The sequence below is a fragment of the Cryptomeria japonica genome, chromosome 3 (genome assembly GCF_030272615.1).
Source record: "Cryptomeria japonica chromosome 3, Sugi_1.0, whole genome shotgun sequence".
In the NCBI taxonomy this organism is placed as follows: domain Eukaryota; kingdom Viridiplantae; phylum Streptophyta; class Pinopsida; order Cupressales; family Cupressaceae; genus Cryptomeria; species Cryptomeria japonica.
Genome location: NC_081407.1, coordinates 944,588,563 through 944,605,161, shown reverse-complemented (window position 1 = coordinate 944,605,161; position 16,599 = coordinate 944,588,563). Strand labels below are relative to the sequence as shown.

The window sequence follows — 16,599 nt, the reverse complement described above, 5'->3', positions numbered from 1 at the left end:
TGGCCCCCTTTTAATGATGACTTGACCCCTTCACTTAATGTGCAATTATAACATTATTTTATAATATGCCTTTAATGATTAATTATTAATAAAGTATTACTTTATTAATAATTAAAATAACATAACTCCATGAATTGAGCTCTCGAGAAGAGAACGCACTGCCAACTACCCACCAGGACCCTCTAACCATCTACTTTAGCCTGCGAGGGCCAAAATAATAGGCTAAACCATCAAGACAGGAACGAGCTAAAAAGGGGACATTACATCGAGAATACTATAACTCCATGTAAGGTATGATAGAGTTTGGAGCTTTTTTTTTGGGTGGGGAGAGGGGGGGGAGGGGGGTTGGAAAAATTGAGACAATTTTTTTAAATCCATACAATTCTATTTTACTGCATGGTCATTTTTTTGCATATTTTGGCACAAATTTGTAGATTTTAATTTATTTTATTTTTTTGTAAAAGACTATCAATGCATGTTGACATCATCATCTTTCAGCGCCCAACCCCTAGCCATTAGCACCTTGTCATGTGGGTGACTAGCACCCAAACTGTGCACCTTGCCTTTTTTAAGCCCTAAAGAAGTAGTTTTATGGAAAACGCCATAATTTGGGATGATAATATCATATTTTCACCATAATTTGGGATGATAATATCATATTTTCACAAACAAATAGGTATTGGAAAGTGGGTTCCAAGCAAAGTTGAACTACTCGCCAAAAACAAAAACTCGCCAAGGCTCGGAAAAAAAAAGTCGGCAAAAACTCGTCAGCTTAAAAATTTGCTTAAATTTAATTAGAAATGTATTTGTTTTGCAAAATTCAATGAGGAGATGCATCCAATGAGTCAATAAATGAGTACACAAAAGAAACAAGTTGAGTCTAGATGTATTTGATTGATTTAAATGCAAATTGAGTACAAAATGGCATCCTCTTTTGGAATGCTGATGGCTGTTAGATTGAAATAAAATGAAATAACAAATTGTTTTTGTAAAAGTAAAAGTAAATGCTACATCAAAACATTTTACATCTTCCTCTTCCTAGCTCTAGTGGAAACTAGGTGATAGATAGAACTAGAGGGTCTAGTCCTAGGAGTCCATTGTGGCTCCTCCACCTCGCCAAAATGAGGTTGAGGGTAGCACCCCTCGCGAGGGTTTGAGGGTGGGAGAGAGAGGGGTAGAGAGATAGGTCTTGGTCTTGGGGGATAGAGGTGAAAGTGGTAGAGAGAGGGGATAGAGGAAGAGTGATAGGGAGATAGATAGGTCTAGAATTTGGGGCAAATAAAGTGAGTGAGATAGCGAGAGCTAGAGAATGCATATAGGAGCCTATTGATTACTGAAATTTGGCTGTCTAAAAATATAGAAGATCTTCTAAAACCTAGAATTTGCATTATAACTCGTAGAGATCTGAAACCACTCTCAAACATCTTGCCAATATATACATGAAATATAACTTAAATTATAAGAAAGGAAACATCTTAAATGTTATATTTCACGTATATATTGTGATGAAGGGAATGAGATTGACTTGAAAAAAAAATTAGATGATTTTTTGATGTGTTTGAGCCTCTTTTTTATTTTATTTTATGCAACCGGTTTTTGTCGGAGGCTCACCGATTTTTTGTGAAAAACTCGCCAAAAACTTGGTGAGTTTTTGTGGCGAGTCAATGGCGAAATTATTCTCTTGAGCCAAAAACTCGCGAGTTTTTGAAAACTGGCCGAGTTTTTGGCGAGTAGTCCATTTATGGTTCCAAGTACTACACTTATACATTGGATTTTTTAGATTTTACTCCAGGTACTTGTAGCTTTAGTTTGAAGTAAAATCTTTATATTGTTCTATCCTCTTGTGAAATTAGCAAAACAAAGTTTATATTCCTTTGTTGTGGGATGGTTATACTTTATCCCTAAAACACATCTAGGTATCGAAAATCTATCTACTGCTACATGTTTGTCAAATCTTGAACTCTTTAAATTTTATTCAAAATAATAAAAACCTTTTCTATTGAGTATCTTATGTCACACATTTATCACATCTAAAGGCCACGAATGGGTATGAGAGGGTTATATTTTATCCCTAAAACACATTGAGGGATCATACATTATCTCTTGCTACATGTTTGTCAAATTTTTAACTCTCTAAATTTTATTCAAAAGAACTGAAACCTTTTCTATTGAGTATCTTATGCCACACAATTACCACATCTAGAGGTCACAAATGACCATATTGCTCATGTCTAAGGGGTTATTGCTTATTCCTTGAAGAATTTTCATTCATCCTACAAAAGGAGATCCTTGAAAATGAATTACAAGAAGTTTCAAATAGCAGTCTCGAAGAAGAGGACAATCATATGGAGGTATTGAATGAAGAAATGCAAATAATCATAAGCAAGCCCAAATATGAAGAACTATTTGTGGGGGCGCTCAAAGACGTCATCACCATCATGCTATTTGAGGGGGCGCTGAAAAATCTCATGAAGGAAACACAAATGGAGTTACTGCCAAAATTTTTTCCAGACAAACAAGTTACTACACGAGGCAAATGATGCAAGAGGCATGGATGACTTGAGAGATTATCACACATTTGATGTTTCACCATCCCAAGAACAAGGAACTAAGTGTTATACTATTCAGGATAATAAAACTCTTGGTGAGCATCCATCCTTACCACCAGAAGGAGAATTGAATGAAGGATGTCAAACTGAAATTTCAGGCATCCTTGAAGGTAAACAAATGGAGCTAGAGAATGAAAGACACTTTGAGTTGGTGTTTGCATCAATGTCAGCATTTGAACAACCACTAGAGGAAATTTTTGAAAATCAATCTATCAAGGAGTCTGTAATCTTTGAAGTTATGCTTACAAGGTTTCATGGAGATGTGTGGTTTATGCATAGAGATAAGCAAGATGTCATGATGAAAGTAAAGAAAGTTGAGCCATTCAAGAAGAGCTTAAGAGAGGATCAACATGTTGTGAATGCTCGTGGAATGGTACGTCACCAATGGCGACCTCCTGAAGTAGCTGATGATCTTGCTTCCTACAATGCACTGAATGACAAGCAAACACTTCCATTCGAGCACGAACAACACCAGGTTGTCTCTTTCCCCACTCTCAATTTTGAATGCTATGAATTTGATTATGGGGGGTTAGGAAAAACAACCTGCATTTGGATAGATCACGGTCCTAATGAGTTGCCTCAATTGATTATCTTACATGAAACCTTGCTTGAATATGAGAGATGCATGGTGAGAGCTTTCTTTTCTATATTTAAAGATGAATTTTCTCGACTTCGAACTATCACTTTTGCCATACTCATGTTGCATACCTTGAGGAATCATGTAAAGTCATGTATATATTTTGGTTCTTTGAGTCGTGTCAAGTTTAAGAGTCTTGTACATAGCATTAGAGTAGATTTCCTTTTCTTGTGTTTTAGTTAGAGGTCTTATTGAGCCAGGTTGTTAATTTGCCTCGAGTCATTTGACTCATCATTCTTGGGTGGCTCAAGTAGTTAATTGTTTGCTTTCTTTAGTTCGTTTCATTTTTGTTTGCCTTAGTGTGGTTTTCTTTTGTGTGCTTTAGCTTAGTTTGCTTTGGGTTTAGTTTGCTTTCGAGTCAATCGTTTGCTTAGTTTAGGTGTCCTAAGTGGGAACCCTCCATTGTGAGAAAGGTGTTTGTGTTGTTTACTCACAAACTAGTAAAATTTTGGATCTCATGTTTGGTTCATTTCTTAGATATCTATTCATGAAGTGCTTTGAATCCGAGGTTATTCCCCTGTAGCTTTATCATTTGGTTAGGACTTGTACTTGATTTGGAAGAGAATCACTTTCTATGTTTTGATACCTACATCTTTTGATTACTATATCTTTACACACTAATAAAATCTGAGTCATTATGGTTTTCAAGCGAAGCCATGATCAATGAAAAATCCAGAGTCTAGCTTCAGCGCCACCGTAATCGTCGAACCCAAGTGAGCTTCATTGCTTACAAGCCAAAGGACTTGACAGAATAAAATATAAGAAAGCAATATCAAAAGAGAAAATATGAGAAGATGAAAAAGAAAAATAGAATGAAATGAAATATCAAAATTGGCTATGGGAACATGCGAGGAACTCCATTGGGGCTATGGATGCGCAGATAGCAATGGAGCAATATTCGTGAGATTATAGTGATAACCTCGTTGGGTCTATAGATGTCTAACTAGCAACGAGGCTCTATCCAGGATGCTTATGAAGTTTAGACAAACTACGTAGCTAATCATGATGGAACTTGGAAGTCATAATGTTCTTGTTGAGGGGAATGAATACACATGCACACACATGGGTAATCAAAGACAAGGTGCCTTGATCTGGTTCAAGATTCCTCTTCCACTTTGAGTACACTTACCTAGCTCTTGATAAGTTGGGTTGCATTTCCAGAGGTTCTAAGTGTGAATTGAGTCTTTCTTCAGGAACATTTATTCGAGGTGGCGCTAGATGTTGTGAGGTATTCACACATCATCCCATTGCAAATGGGGACCCCCACTTTTTCCTGCTTTCTAGGATAGTGATAGAGTCCTTAGCTATTAGCCTTTGCATTGAGGAGGTATAGATGGTCAAGAAGCTAGGAGTCAGGTGGATAGCCTTGTGTGATGTGTAGAGTTATGAGATGATTAAGTGGTTGTTAGCTCGATTGGTCAAGGTCTGTAGTAGCAAAATGCTAGAAAGGAAAGGTCAAGTGGTGTCAATTTGAGCATAGTAGGTAAGGAAGGTCAGTTGTAGGTTGAAAGGGCAAAATTTGACTAAGAACATGAAGATTTCTTTTACTCCCCATCAGGAGCAAATACATATATTTGAGTGTTGATTCATACGTCTTTTTGTGCTCTTCCCTTAGAGTGAATTTACCTCAAGACCTTTGAATGAGCATAATTCAACGTATTTGAATCTTCAAAATGGATAAAAGATGAGCAAGACTTAAATTGAAGGCTACTTCAAGTGCCCTTAATTGAGAGTGAAGTTGTTCCTAGAACACACCATGAGCTGAGCTTCAACAAACTCAAATGGAAGGAATGAAGAAGAGTGAGCAAGAAATCATTAATTGTCAAGTTTCAATCCACTTTAGGTGCACCCCTCTTAGAGCGAACTTCATATGCACCCCTTGTGGAGTGAACTTCATGTGTCACTCTCTCAAAGCGAAATTCCTCCTAAGACCTCATGTTGAGCATGGTATGACGCATATGATTTGAGAAGGTGAGTGTAAGTGAGTGAAGGAGGCTTAAAGTGTTGATTTGAAAGTAACTTCAAGTGTTCCTTCTTTGGAGCGAATTTCACTTCATGTGCTCTTCAATAGGGGCAAATTTTCCTTTTAGGGCTTCCATGAGGTAAGTTGGACATGTTTTCATGACAAAATGTTTAAAAACCCAAGGTTTGAATCGATAAGGCAAGGTAAAATGATTGAGAGCAAGTGTAGTTTTTATTTGAAATTAACTTCATGTGCATGACCACAGGAGCAAACTTCAAGTGCATGGATCATGGAGCGAATTCTACTTTGCGTGCTCCTAATTAGGAGCGAATTTAACTTATTTGCCCAAGTGAAGATGTGAGATTGTTTGCCTTTAGCCGATTTGATGCTCGGAAATAATAATTTTGAGTTAAGATGAGGAAAGTAAGTTTTGAAGATCACTTCATGTGCATCCAAATTGGAGCAAACTTCATCTGCATCATTCCTAGAGCAAACTTCAAGTGCTCCACTTTAGGAGCGAAATTGCTTGTAGAGCTTTCTTCCAAGTAAATTTGATGGATCCACTTGTATGAATGACAAAATATTCAAACCTAAAGTGATGAAGGGCAAAATTGGACAAGGTTTGAGAGAACTTCTATTGCCCTTTATTGGGAGAGAAATCCTCTTATCAAACCTGCGAATCACATAAAACTAGAGAATATATTTAATGCCCCCTTCTTAGCGATGATATGTTCAGTTGGCCATTAGCCTATTTCGAAGACCCGTAGGCTAACTGGAATAAAAAATTAGAGTTTCCAACTTTTGTGGAGGTCTGCATGAGCCATTTGATGATTGACTAGTTGGAATTCTACGATTCAGACTGTGGGTTTCTTTTGGGTTTTCTGAGAGCTTCACAAAGGTGTGACATGCATTCTGTTATGGGAAGTTTTTCAGAACTTACTATTTTTAGTAAGTTGATGGAAGTCGTCAGGGTTTCTAAGTTTTTTGGGGTTTTCTGAGCTCATCCACAAGATTCGAAGAGCAAACTTTTTGGAGTTGTTTTCAGCCCTTACTATTTTTAGTAAGTGCTATTTCAGGCTACTATTTTTAGTAGTTTTGTGCAAAGCTCCAACCCAGTTCAGTCTTGATGGTTTTCATCACTTCAACTTCTGGCTCAATTTGGCATTAATCAGTTTTGTAATGAAATTGATTTATGATATATTAATGTTGCATCCTAAGGTTCAATATTTAAATTTTACGGTGGACGACTTAGGAAAGGGGTAAAGCATATTTTTGTTCAAAAGTCTTATTATTTCTCCTAAGTCAGTTGGCGCCAAGGTTGAAAAAGTACTCCATGTTTATAATGTTTTTATGTTGTAACATGTTGACCAAGGAAAAAGTTTGACTAGAGGACTTAAAGTGGGACACCAAGTCTTGGAGCGCCATGAAATGAAATTCAAATGAAGAAAAGAGGATTTGGGTGCCATGTGAATTTGAATTTGAGCCTCTTGGGTCTTAAAATATGAGTGTTGGGCTTCTCATTTGTCATCCATGAAGAAATTATAACGAATTGTTGCCGAAATTTGGAATGAAGGTTTGGGGAATGCATACCTCCTAGTGACCACTTGATTTTTTGCTTGCAATACAACAACTAGTTGAGCTTGTGACCTCTCTTCATTCAGAGGAGTGGAATGAAGAATAATGTTGCATATTCATGTATCATTTTCAGGTGTTTGGAGTGTTTTCTGAGTGTTTATGCTGCTAGTTTGTGTGTGTGCTGAAGTATAAATCTGTTCGTGGGTCCTGGTGTGTTGGCCAAATCATTCTAGGTACTTGCTTTGATTATTTCTACCCCCTAGGCAATGGAGTTTGGCAATTTGCAGATCTTAATTTGCACCATGGAATTTAATAATGCAAATCGTACTATCTTGTTGGGTCATACCACTTCTTGTCTGCCTCGGGTTGCATGTTGAAGGTTTTCAGCATCTATGTTGCAGGTTTGGGGTTCTAGTCTTGTCGCCTCTGTCATATCTCTCATTTGCTTCTATTCTTGTGTCATTCGATGGTGTTTTGGGTGAGTTATGAGCATTTCAATGATTTAGGTAGTGGCTATTTTCTGCGTGTTATGCGTATTGCAAATTACTTTTTCAGAATAGGAGTCAGTGGTATGTTATTTCTCTATGGGTGTGCTTGAGTTTGCTAAGTGGTTATGCTTGGAAGTATTCATCTATAGTGGGCAGTGTCATCTCTCTATTCTATGATTCATATATCTTCATCATAAGGCTGGATAGTAGTACTAATAGCCATTTTTGGATTGTAAAGCAAATCTCGTTGAAAAGTGGAAGACGCTGGCTTGCCGCCTACATTTGGACTTTGTAATAATGTCCTCTCGCTGCACAAGCGGTAGAGTGATTGTTGTTTTTCATTCCTAGTCCTCCCACTGCATAAGTGGTTGAGTGATCTATTTCCTTGTTGTAATAATCTTTTCCCGCTGAAAAGTGGTTGAGTGATTGCTATTTTCAGTATCTTGGGTTGTCCTTGGCTGGTATACCGCGAAGTGATTTTCAGTGTTTTCAGTATCCTCTTGTATAAGCGGAAGGGGCTGGCTTGCCGCCCAAGCATTGTAATAATTCTCAGTATTTTGCAACTAACGATCCCCTCAACACTATATGCTCTCACCTTCCTAGATTAGGAACTTGGTGATCAGAAAGTGGAAGGGTTGCAATTTTCAGAATTATTATATTTTCTTTGCTAACCCTAATGGGTCCTTGTTGTGTTGTAAACTGCAAAATTTCAAAAATAAATTGTGGGGATATTACAATATATCAAGTTACAACAATTATCAAGGTTATATATTATGTGTGTTTGATATCATGTCTGTTTTGTTTTGCAGATTGGAGAGGATGGTGATTGCAAAGCAAAAGGAGAAAGATTGTAAGATCTACACCACCATGTAAAGGGGAAAACTTCATAGACAAGTACAAGAAGGTGACTACACAAGAAACATTCACTAATACAAGGGCATGATCGAGCTATTCAAGGTTTGATCCATTGAAGGAATCAACAACATGAAAGAAGTCACAAAGAAGGAATTCCAAAGGAGAGAAGTAGTGGTGACATCAAGAGTTCATTCCAAGGCAACATCAATACTTCAAAACTAAGATCTATACCTTGCAACTCCATGATTGAAGCATTCAAGAGGACACTTTCAGAAGAGTTAATCAAAGTTAGAAGATCATCATCATCATTGCTGAAGTTGGATAATGTCGAGTATAAAGAAATATTCCTTCATGATGATCTACCAAGTCTACTAGTGCAAAGTTGAAGTGGCATCCTAGTCATCATCCCAGTCACTACTCCACCAATCAAAGAAGTTCCACATCAACATGTCTAGATGCAATGAACATGACTCGTCCATGATGGCACAAACTTCGAGACACCTACTCCTATTATCTATTGGTTGTGTCAAAATGTTGTAATTATTTCATTGGCCAAAATAGAGTTTGTTGTAACACACCATAATTAGGGTTTTCATTGTAAAATCTCGGCCATTGATCTCAAATTGATCTGAGCCATTGAATTGTATTGAGAGCATTATAAAAAGGCTAAAGCTCTTCATTTGTAAAGGTTAATAATACATAGTCTTAGAAGAATAGAATAGAGAAGAGTTCAATAGAAGATAGCAATTAGAATAAAAGTTAGGCTAGGAGAAGGCAAAGATTGTTGCCAAACCTTGTTGTAAAGGGTAATTGATTTCATTGAGGTTATGGTGAATTTGATTTGTTACTTAAACAACTTGCATGGCCTTTACTTCTCAATTTATTTTCATGTTGATTAGATTGAGTGGAAGAAATTGTTGAATGCATCTGCGTGGAATCTGTTTAGTCCATACCACTAGCCTCTTGTTGATTGTAAGTGTGCCTTGCGTGGTCAACTGGAATGATATGTGCTTAACTTCAAATCGCTATACATCTGTTGTTTATGCATTGCCTGGAATGGTGATCAATGTTTGATGGTGATGATTTGAACATCTTTTAATAATCCCTTAGAAGATTGCACTGAGCTTTTGTCAAATTGTTCAGTTTGATGGTGAGACCTTGCCTAATAGGATTCCATCTAATCATTCACCCATATTATTGCATTCAAGGCTTTAAGATAGATTTCTTCGACCCTTCATCTTTTGCCCTTTTTTCAATTCAAGCTAGTTTAGGACAAAAGGCATCACAAGATTGCAACATCAGATGATCAAGTTCCAGCAATTCAAAGATTCGACAATTCAACGTAAGTCCCCTTGTGATTCCAGCATAATCACATCAAACCATTGAGCTTATCTACACGTCGTGACCCTACATAAAAGAATCTTGGAGTTGTCTCAAGTGAGCCTTAAGTGAATCTTCAACATTTGAGTAACTTTGTTCAGGAGAGGATAAGATACTTTTGGGTATTTTATTATGTGTTCGCATGTGCATGAAAAACACATCAACAGCCTAGAAAGAAGAGAATTGACGACGCGTTCACTATCAAGGCATCTTGTACAATGCTCAGAAGGACCTTGTTTTCATGACCCTGTACTGGTTGACGAACACCTCCCACAAGTATACTAGGTTCTATGTCAACTCATCCTGGCTTGAATCATCTTCTTCCTCAGATCAATTTGATTGTTAAATCGATTGGCCCATTACTCTGCCATCCTTCCTGTCGCCATTCTCGGTCACTCTCAGATCTCGAGGTTTGAATTATCAACAATGCCAAAATGTTTACTCTGGAAGGGAATTACTTGATTACACAAAGTAAACAAAATGCCGAAACATACCAGAAAATAATACCAAAATATCAATAGTCAACACAACATATGGCAGAAAGATATGTTCTTTATTATCAAGTTTAATGCATACAATATTGAATATTTCTCGATATAACAATCAAAGTATGTGTAGTGCTTGGCGTTTGGTTAAGATTGCCAATCATCGACAACTACCTGTTGTGAAGTTTTCACACATCGCCCCATTGCAAATGGGGACCCCCACTTTTTGCTTGTAGGTTAGCTCTTTTGTTGAGTTTGCTTTGCTTGGCAGTAGTTTTGGTGTCTTTAACCTCTTGCTTGTGAGGGAGTGCAATGCCTTTGTTATTAGGATGTGATCAAGTCAAGCAATCTAGCAGTAGTCAGGTTCCCCTCTAGACTAGTTTGGAGTGTTTCCAGCTCTAAGTGCTCAAGTGATAGGTGAGAGTTAAGGTAGTCTTTGGGTGATGCTTCACAAAGCAACCTTTAGGTCAGGTCAGGGCATGAGCTTGAAGTGTGATGAACGGTCAAGCAAGCAAGTAATCTTCCTCAGGATAGGGCATCATAGCGAAAAAAGATCAAGGAGAGATGATCAAACAAATGAAATGAAGTGCTTGATGAAGATCAATCAAGGTCTAAGAGATTAGTGAAGGAATGAAATTGGAGTATCAGTTGTTTTCCTTGGATTTGTGGAAGGAAATTCAAGGATAAAGTCTTTACCAAACGCAAAATCGGCATCATGATGGGACAAAGTGTGGAGTCAATGCTCAAATCGGGTTAGAGGTGGAGTGATTAATCATCCTTTGACCTTCACAAATCCATGACTTCAAGAGGAAATAATCAATCTTTCAAGGAATAAGTGAAGCATATGATTTGGGTGACTTAATGCTTAGAATGGTTATGATAAGGAATGATTTTTCCCTTGCATGTTGTAATGTCCCCTACTTAATCTATTTCAATATACTAAAGTTGATTGATATTCTTCAATTAGTTATTAACAAGTTCTTATTTATTTTCCTCATTAGATGATTAATTTCATTATTCATAGTTTTTAATATAGATATCAGACCCTGCTACTACTTCAGTTTTAAGGGAGAAGGGTCTATTTATGTTACCAAAGCGCTTAGAGACCAAATACAATAGGTTCCCTCAAAGTATACAGATCCAAGCCCTTACCTATCTTGGGTCTATACCCTCAAAGCTTATGGGTCGCTGATCCCCACCCTATCTTGGGACTTAACCTATTGTTTGGATTTAGGCTACCCCTCTTTGGAACATCTCATTCCCATCTTCTTTAATACTAACAGTAATAACATGATTTAGACTATAAGCATACTAATTTCTTATGTATTATGAATATATACGAAATTAAGTATGACTGTCATACATATTGCAGTCCATATTAATATTACTATTAATTCTATATAAGAACATTATCAGGTTCCATATATTAAGCATACACACTCAGCTCATCCCTATGCATACCACCAATAACAAAGATGTTACTGCTTGTAACTTAATAACAATTATGATCTTATCATTCCATGGTGATGTTATTGGATGCTTTGATTCCTTTCCTTTATATCTCTCAATGTGAGGGAGAGGTCACACCTCTTCATCATGCATGCCCTTTGGCAAGAGACAAACCCTTTCACCATTAGCACCTTTTGAAAGAGTGCAACTCTTCATTATTTCTGCCCTTTGAAAGGGACATAACCTTTCATAATCAGTTTTGCACTTACTATTTAAATCAAATCTGCACTTCTCATTTTTCAAATTCTCCCCCCCTCAAATGAGTTTCTCTTCTCCCTTTTATATTTCACATTGGGAAGTCACAACTTATCATTTCATGCCTTTTGACCTTTCATTAACTTTAATCAAATTTTAATTATATTCTTTTATATTTTAATTTTAATTTTTATATTTATTCTTGTGTATTTTAATTTTATTATTATTTATTATTAAATTATATTTCAAAGCAGGGACATTACAGTCCGCCCTTCCCAAATTTGCTTGTCCTCAAGCAATGTAAATTTTATTTTTCTCAAACTAAGTCATCCACCAATATGAATAAAAAACACAGAGCATACACGCGGAAAACACGAAGCATACAAATGGATATATGCAAACACGGAGCATACACATATTGTTAGATTTCTTCTTATTAACCAGAATGGTTCATTGATTCATCTTTACCCTATAGGATGGCAAGATCATAGCTCTGATACCATTTGTAATGTCCCCTACTTAATCTATTTCAATATACTAAAGTTGATTGATCTTCTTCTATTAGTTATTAACAAGTTCTTATTTATTTTCCTCATTAGATGATTAATTTCATTATTCATAGTTTTTAATATAGATATCAGACCCTGCTACTACTTCAGTTTTAAGGGAGAAGGGTCTATTTATGTTTACGAATCTTCCTTCACCCCCCAAAATCCACGACCATTCCTAGCAACATTCCTTCACCCATTAAAATCCATGACCTTCCTTATCTCTCCAAATCCACGACAGTCTTTGAGCATTTTCCTTTACCCTACAAAATCCACGGCCAAGATCACCAAACTTCCCTCATTACCCCAAATCCACCACCTAGATCACCAATCTTCCTTGGCACCGCCAAATCCATGACCTAGGTGGATTTTTTCCTTGACATGATGATATCCACGACCTAGGATGCATTTCTCCTTGGATTGAGGAAATCCACACCTTGAGCATGAATGGATCAAGGTTGATGAAGGTGGAAAAGAAGAAACATTGCTCATTCACATCTTTAACTTTGAATTTGAAGATCAAGCAAATGGCTAAGTAATGAGGAATGAAGGTGATTGATACAATCGACAAATTGAAAAAGGCAAGAAATATCTTCCGTCACCTCCCAAATCCACAGACTAGATCACCAATCTTCCTTCACCCCTCCAAATCCACAACCATCCTTGCATTATTCCTTCCCCCCTTCAAATCCCCAGCCATGATAGAACTTTTCTCTTACCTCCTCAAAACCCCAGCCAAGGAATAACCTTTCTTTTGCAAGCTGAAATCCACGACTAGGAAGTAATACTTCCCTCATTGATCCAAATCCACGGCCAGGGAGTAATACTTCCCCCATTGCTTCAAGTCCCCGACCTTCCTTCAAATTCTTCCATTACCCCTCCAAAACCATGACCAAGAGTAGATCAGGGTGAAATTAGCCCTAGCAATTTAGAAATCAAACCTGTAAAACAAAAAACAAATCATCATTTCACTATCATTTAAAGCACATATCAGATTGAGGGTTTGTGAAGTCTATCCATACCATATGTGTTTGATATCTTTGTTTATTTTGCGGGTATGATTGAAGAAAAGTATGAAGGTGCGGATTGCACACAACATCAAGAAGCTTATCAGTGCAAGGAAAGAATTATCATTAAGGATGAAAGGTTCTGCAATAGTTCAAGAAAGGAACTTCATGACATGAGAAGAGACAAGGAACGCTCCAATAAGGAAAGGACGATCAATCACCAATGCAATGGAGGACTTAGAACATTGAGATTCATAAGCATGTTTTAAGGAAGACATGTCTAAACGAGTGGCTATTCATTGTGATAACACTAGTGCTATTAATCTTTCAAAAACTCTTGTATTACATGCAAGAATAAAGCATATTGAGTTGAAGTATCAGTTTCTAAGGGAAAGAGTACAGGGGAAGAAAGTAAGAATGGAGTATGTGTCTAGCTAAGAGCAATTAGCAAATATATTCACTAAACCTTTTCATAAGACAACCTTTGAATATCTCAGAGGTATATTAGGGGTTGTACCCCTGCACAAGATCAACTAAGATGTTGGTGATGTATCAATCTAGAGAATTCATTGAATATCTTTCAATTTTGGATTGATGTAAAGTTGGCTACTCCTCAGGGGGAGGAACTATGATGAGATAAGCAGAGATGAAGACAACAAAGGTATTTGCACCTTTGGCATTGCTGTCAAAGGGGGGGAAGAATTAGTTGAAGATCTGCCATGCGAAGAAGAACTAGATAACCGATAGAAGAAATAGAAAGGAGATATTGAGCAGAAGGAGTAAGTGCAGAACAAATCAGCATGATGAGGTTTTTTGGTGTTGCCATCAATGCCAAAGGGGGAGAATGTTGACATATTGGCATAACTGATAATGTGATGATATTGATAAACCAGTATAAGGACTGTTGGTGATGATATAGTTGAGATGTTGTTTGATGACTTGAGGATACATTTGTGTTGTCATTGATGGCAACTATGGTTACATTGTTCTATCGTGTTATCTAAGTCGTCTATGATTGACTGGAAAGCTATGGAATGGATTTGACAGTAAACTGGCAAATAGGACTTTAATCGGTAAATGTGAAACTGTGTTATGCTTAACTAATTGGATCTAGAGATTGATGAGGAATTTGGTGTTGCGGTTTGGAATGTGTGTTTGTAACGTTGTAATGAGGTTAAGATTGGAACCGCATCATGTTTTGGCTACTAGAAGTCATGTTTGTGTTTGACTGATGTATTTTTTGTAGGGTTTAAGAACCGGTATTCAAATCTTATAACCGGTAATGATTTTGAGTTCGGTGGTGCATTACATTATGTTTGTAAGATGGCGATGACGTGGTTGAATCCACGTGAAGTGTTTAAATGATGTTTTGGTACGATCAAAGAGCGAATTTCTTGGGAATGAGCGAAGTGCTTAGTAGAATGAGCTTAGGGTTTGAAAGTGTATTAGATCAAAGTGTGGCGATCATTCAACGACTGTAATTGATTTGTAATTTGTTGTAATGATCCATATGATGATTTGTAATGAGTTGTCAACATTTGTGATGATCTATGATGTAAAACTTAGTATGAGGTTAGGGTATAGTAGCTGACTAAGTTGTAAAGTCTATTTAGGGTAAGTCTGTGATGATTTACCATGTCGATGATCGAAGGAAGAGTGTGTGGTCGAACCAGTGTGTGTGTCTGCAAGAGAGAAGCATATTGGAGCATAAAAGGATCTGTACAAACAAGAGTGCTATTTTCAAATCATACATCTGTTGTTCCCTAAAATTTACAACAAACTCAAAATCTCTTAACGGGGTAGGTCTCGACAAGCCTAATTGTATAAATCCCTTCATCGCGTGACTCATTAGCTTGGGTTCTAAATCCTTTCACAAGGTTACTCCTAACAAAGTAAAGCTCCTAACAGGGCTGAGGTAAATCCCTTAACCGAGGGACTCCTAACATGGTCTACCCCTAACCGGGCATATTTGTAAGCTCCTAACTAGGCTAGGCTCCTAACATGGTGCATTCCAAAAGAGTGCAAAAACTTTTGGGTACCAATTCCCACTGTGGTTTTTCCCATTTGGATTTTCACATGAAAATCCTGGTGTTCATGTGTTGATTGATTTCTTATGTTTTGAGTTGATATATTTCTATTGCATGCATGTTGATGAACACTTAGAAGAGCAGTTTGAAAATCTGATCAACAGTATGATTTCAGTTATTACTAGTACTGTTTATGAGTTATTTTGAAAGAAGTTTTTGGTGGTTGTTAAAGTTTATTGTTATTACTGATTCACCCCCCCCTCCCCCTCTTAACCGGTTCCTCACAAATAACAATTGGTATCAAAGAATTGGTTCTCTGTGTGTAGAGGCTTAACCGCTTGAGGAAAAGATCAGAAGGAAAATGATGAATAAGGAGGGTCTGAAGTTTACTAAGGACAACTACACAACATGGAAAGACAAAATGAAGATTTATATCAAAGGTATGGGTTCTCAGTTTTGGCAACATGTTACTACTAAATATGTACCGCCTACCGGTCCTCTAACTCCATATCAACTTAAGGAGCAACAGGAAAACAATCAAGCACTGGAATCCATTGTAATTGCATTGTCTTATACTGAATACATTGGTGTACATGGATTAGAAATTGCATTTGAAGTTTGGGAGAAATTAGAACTAATCTATGGTGGTGATAAACATGTTTAAAGAGCTAAGGAAGATAGTCTTAGAGGTAAATTTGATGATATGAGAATGGAAGCAGGTGAAAATATAGGCCAGTATGGACAGAGAATTAAAGAGATTGTCGATGTTATTAAAAATGTTGGAGGAAAGATTGAAGATGACACTGTTGTAAGTAAGATGTTAAGTACTCTTTTACCTTTCTATGCTATAAGAGTTTTTGCTATTCAAGAGTTAAGGTCAGTAAGTAGTGATAAAGTCACTAGTGATTCTCTTATTGGTAAATTGACTGCATTTGAATTAGATAGTTTTGGTAATAGTATTTCTAAGACATCTGAATTGGCTTTTAAAGCATTTGTAACCGGTGCACCTGTGAGAAAAGGAAAAGATGTATGTCATAGTTATGACTGCAGATCTAGTCATGGCGGTAGTAGAGGAGATAATAATGTTGAAGACCATCTGATGGAGTTTGAAGCTCTTCTGGCTAAGAGACTTCCAAGAGGCACTGGTAAATATAAAGGTAAACTACCTCTTAAGTGTTTCTCTTGCAATAAGATTGGACATATTGCTGCAAATTGCCCGAACAGTGATAGTAAGGAGAAGTTTAGGAAATATAAAGGAAAATGGAAGAAATAATGCTATGTTGCAGTTGATGAAGGTGTGGCAGATGAGGAATCTCAAGAT

At 37.0% G+C, this 16,599-nt stretch overlaps 1 protein-coding gene across 4 annotated transcripts in view; it reads left to right on the top strand.

Annotated features, from left to right (window-relative positions):
• Window positions 1-16,599, top strand: part of LOC131072958 (probable DNA helicase MCM8) — a 194,022-nt gene that overhangs the window by 166,719 nt on the left and 10,704 nt on the right. Inside the window, exon 17 of one of the 4 annotated variants that reach the window (XM_058009277.2) lies at window positions 8,082-8,916. The exons of the other annotated variants lie outside the window; for them this stretch is intronic. Within the exon in view, the coding sequence (XP_057865260.1) occupies window positions 8,082-8,126 (45 nt within the window). The 3' untranslated portion in view covers window positions 8,127-8,916. Of the gene's footprint in view, window positions 1-8,081; window positions 8,917-16,599 lie in introns of those variants that run through there. 4 annotated transcript variants of the gene reach the window in all.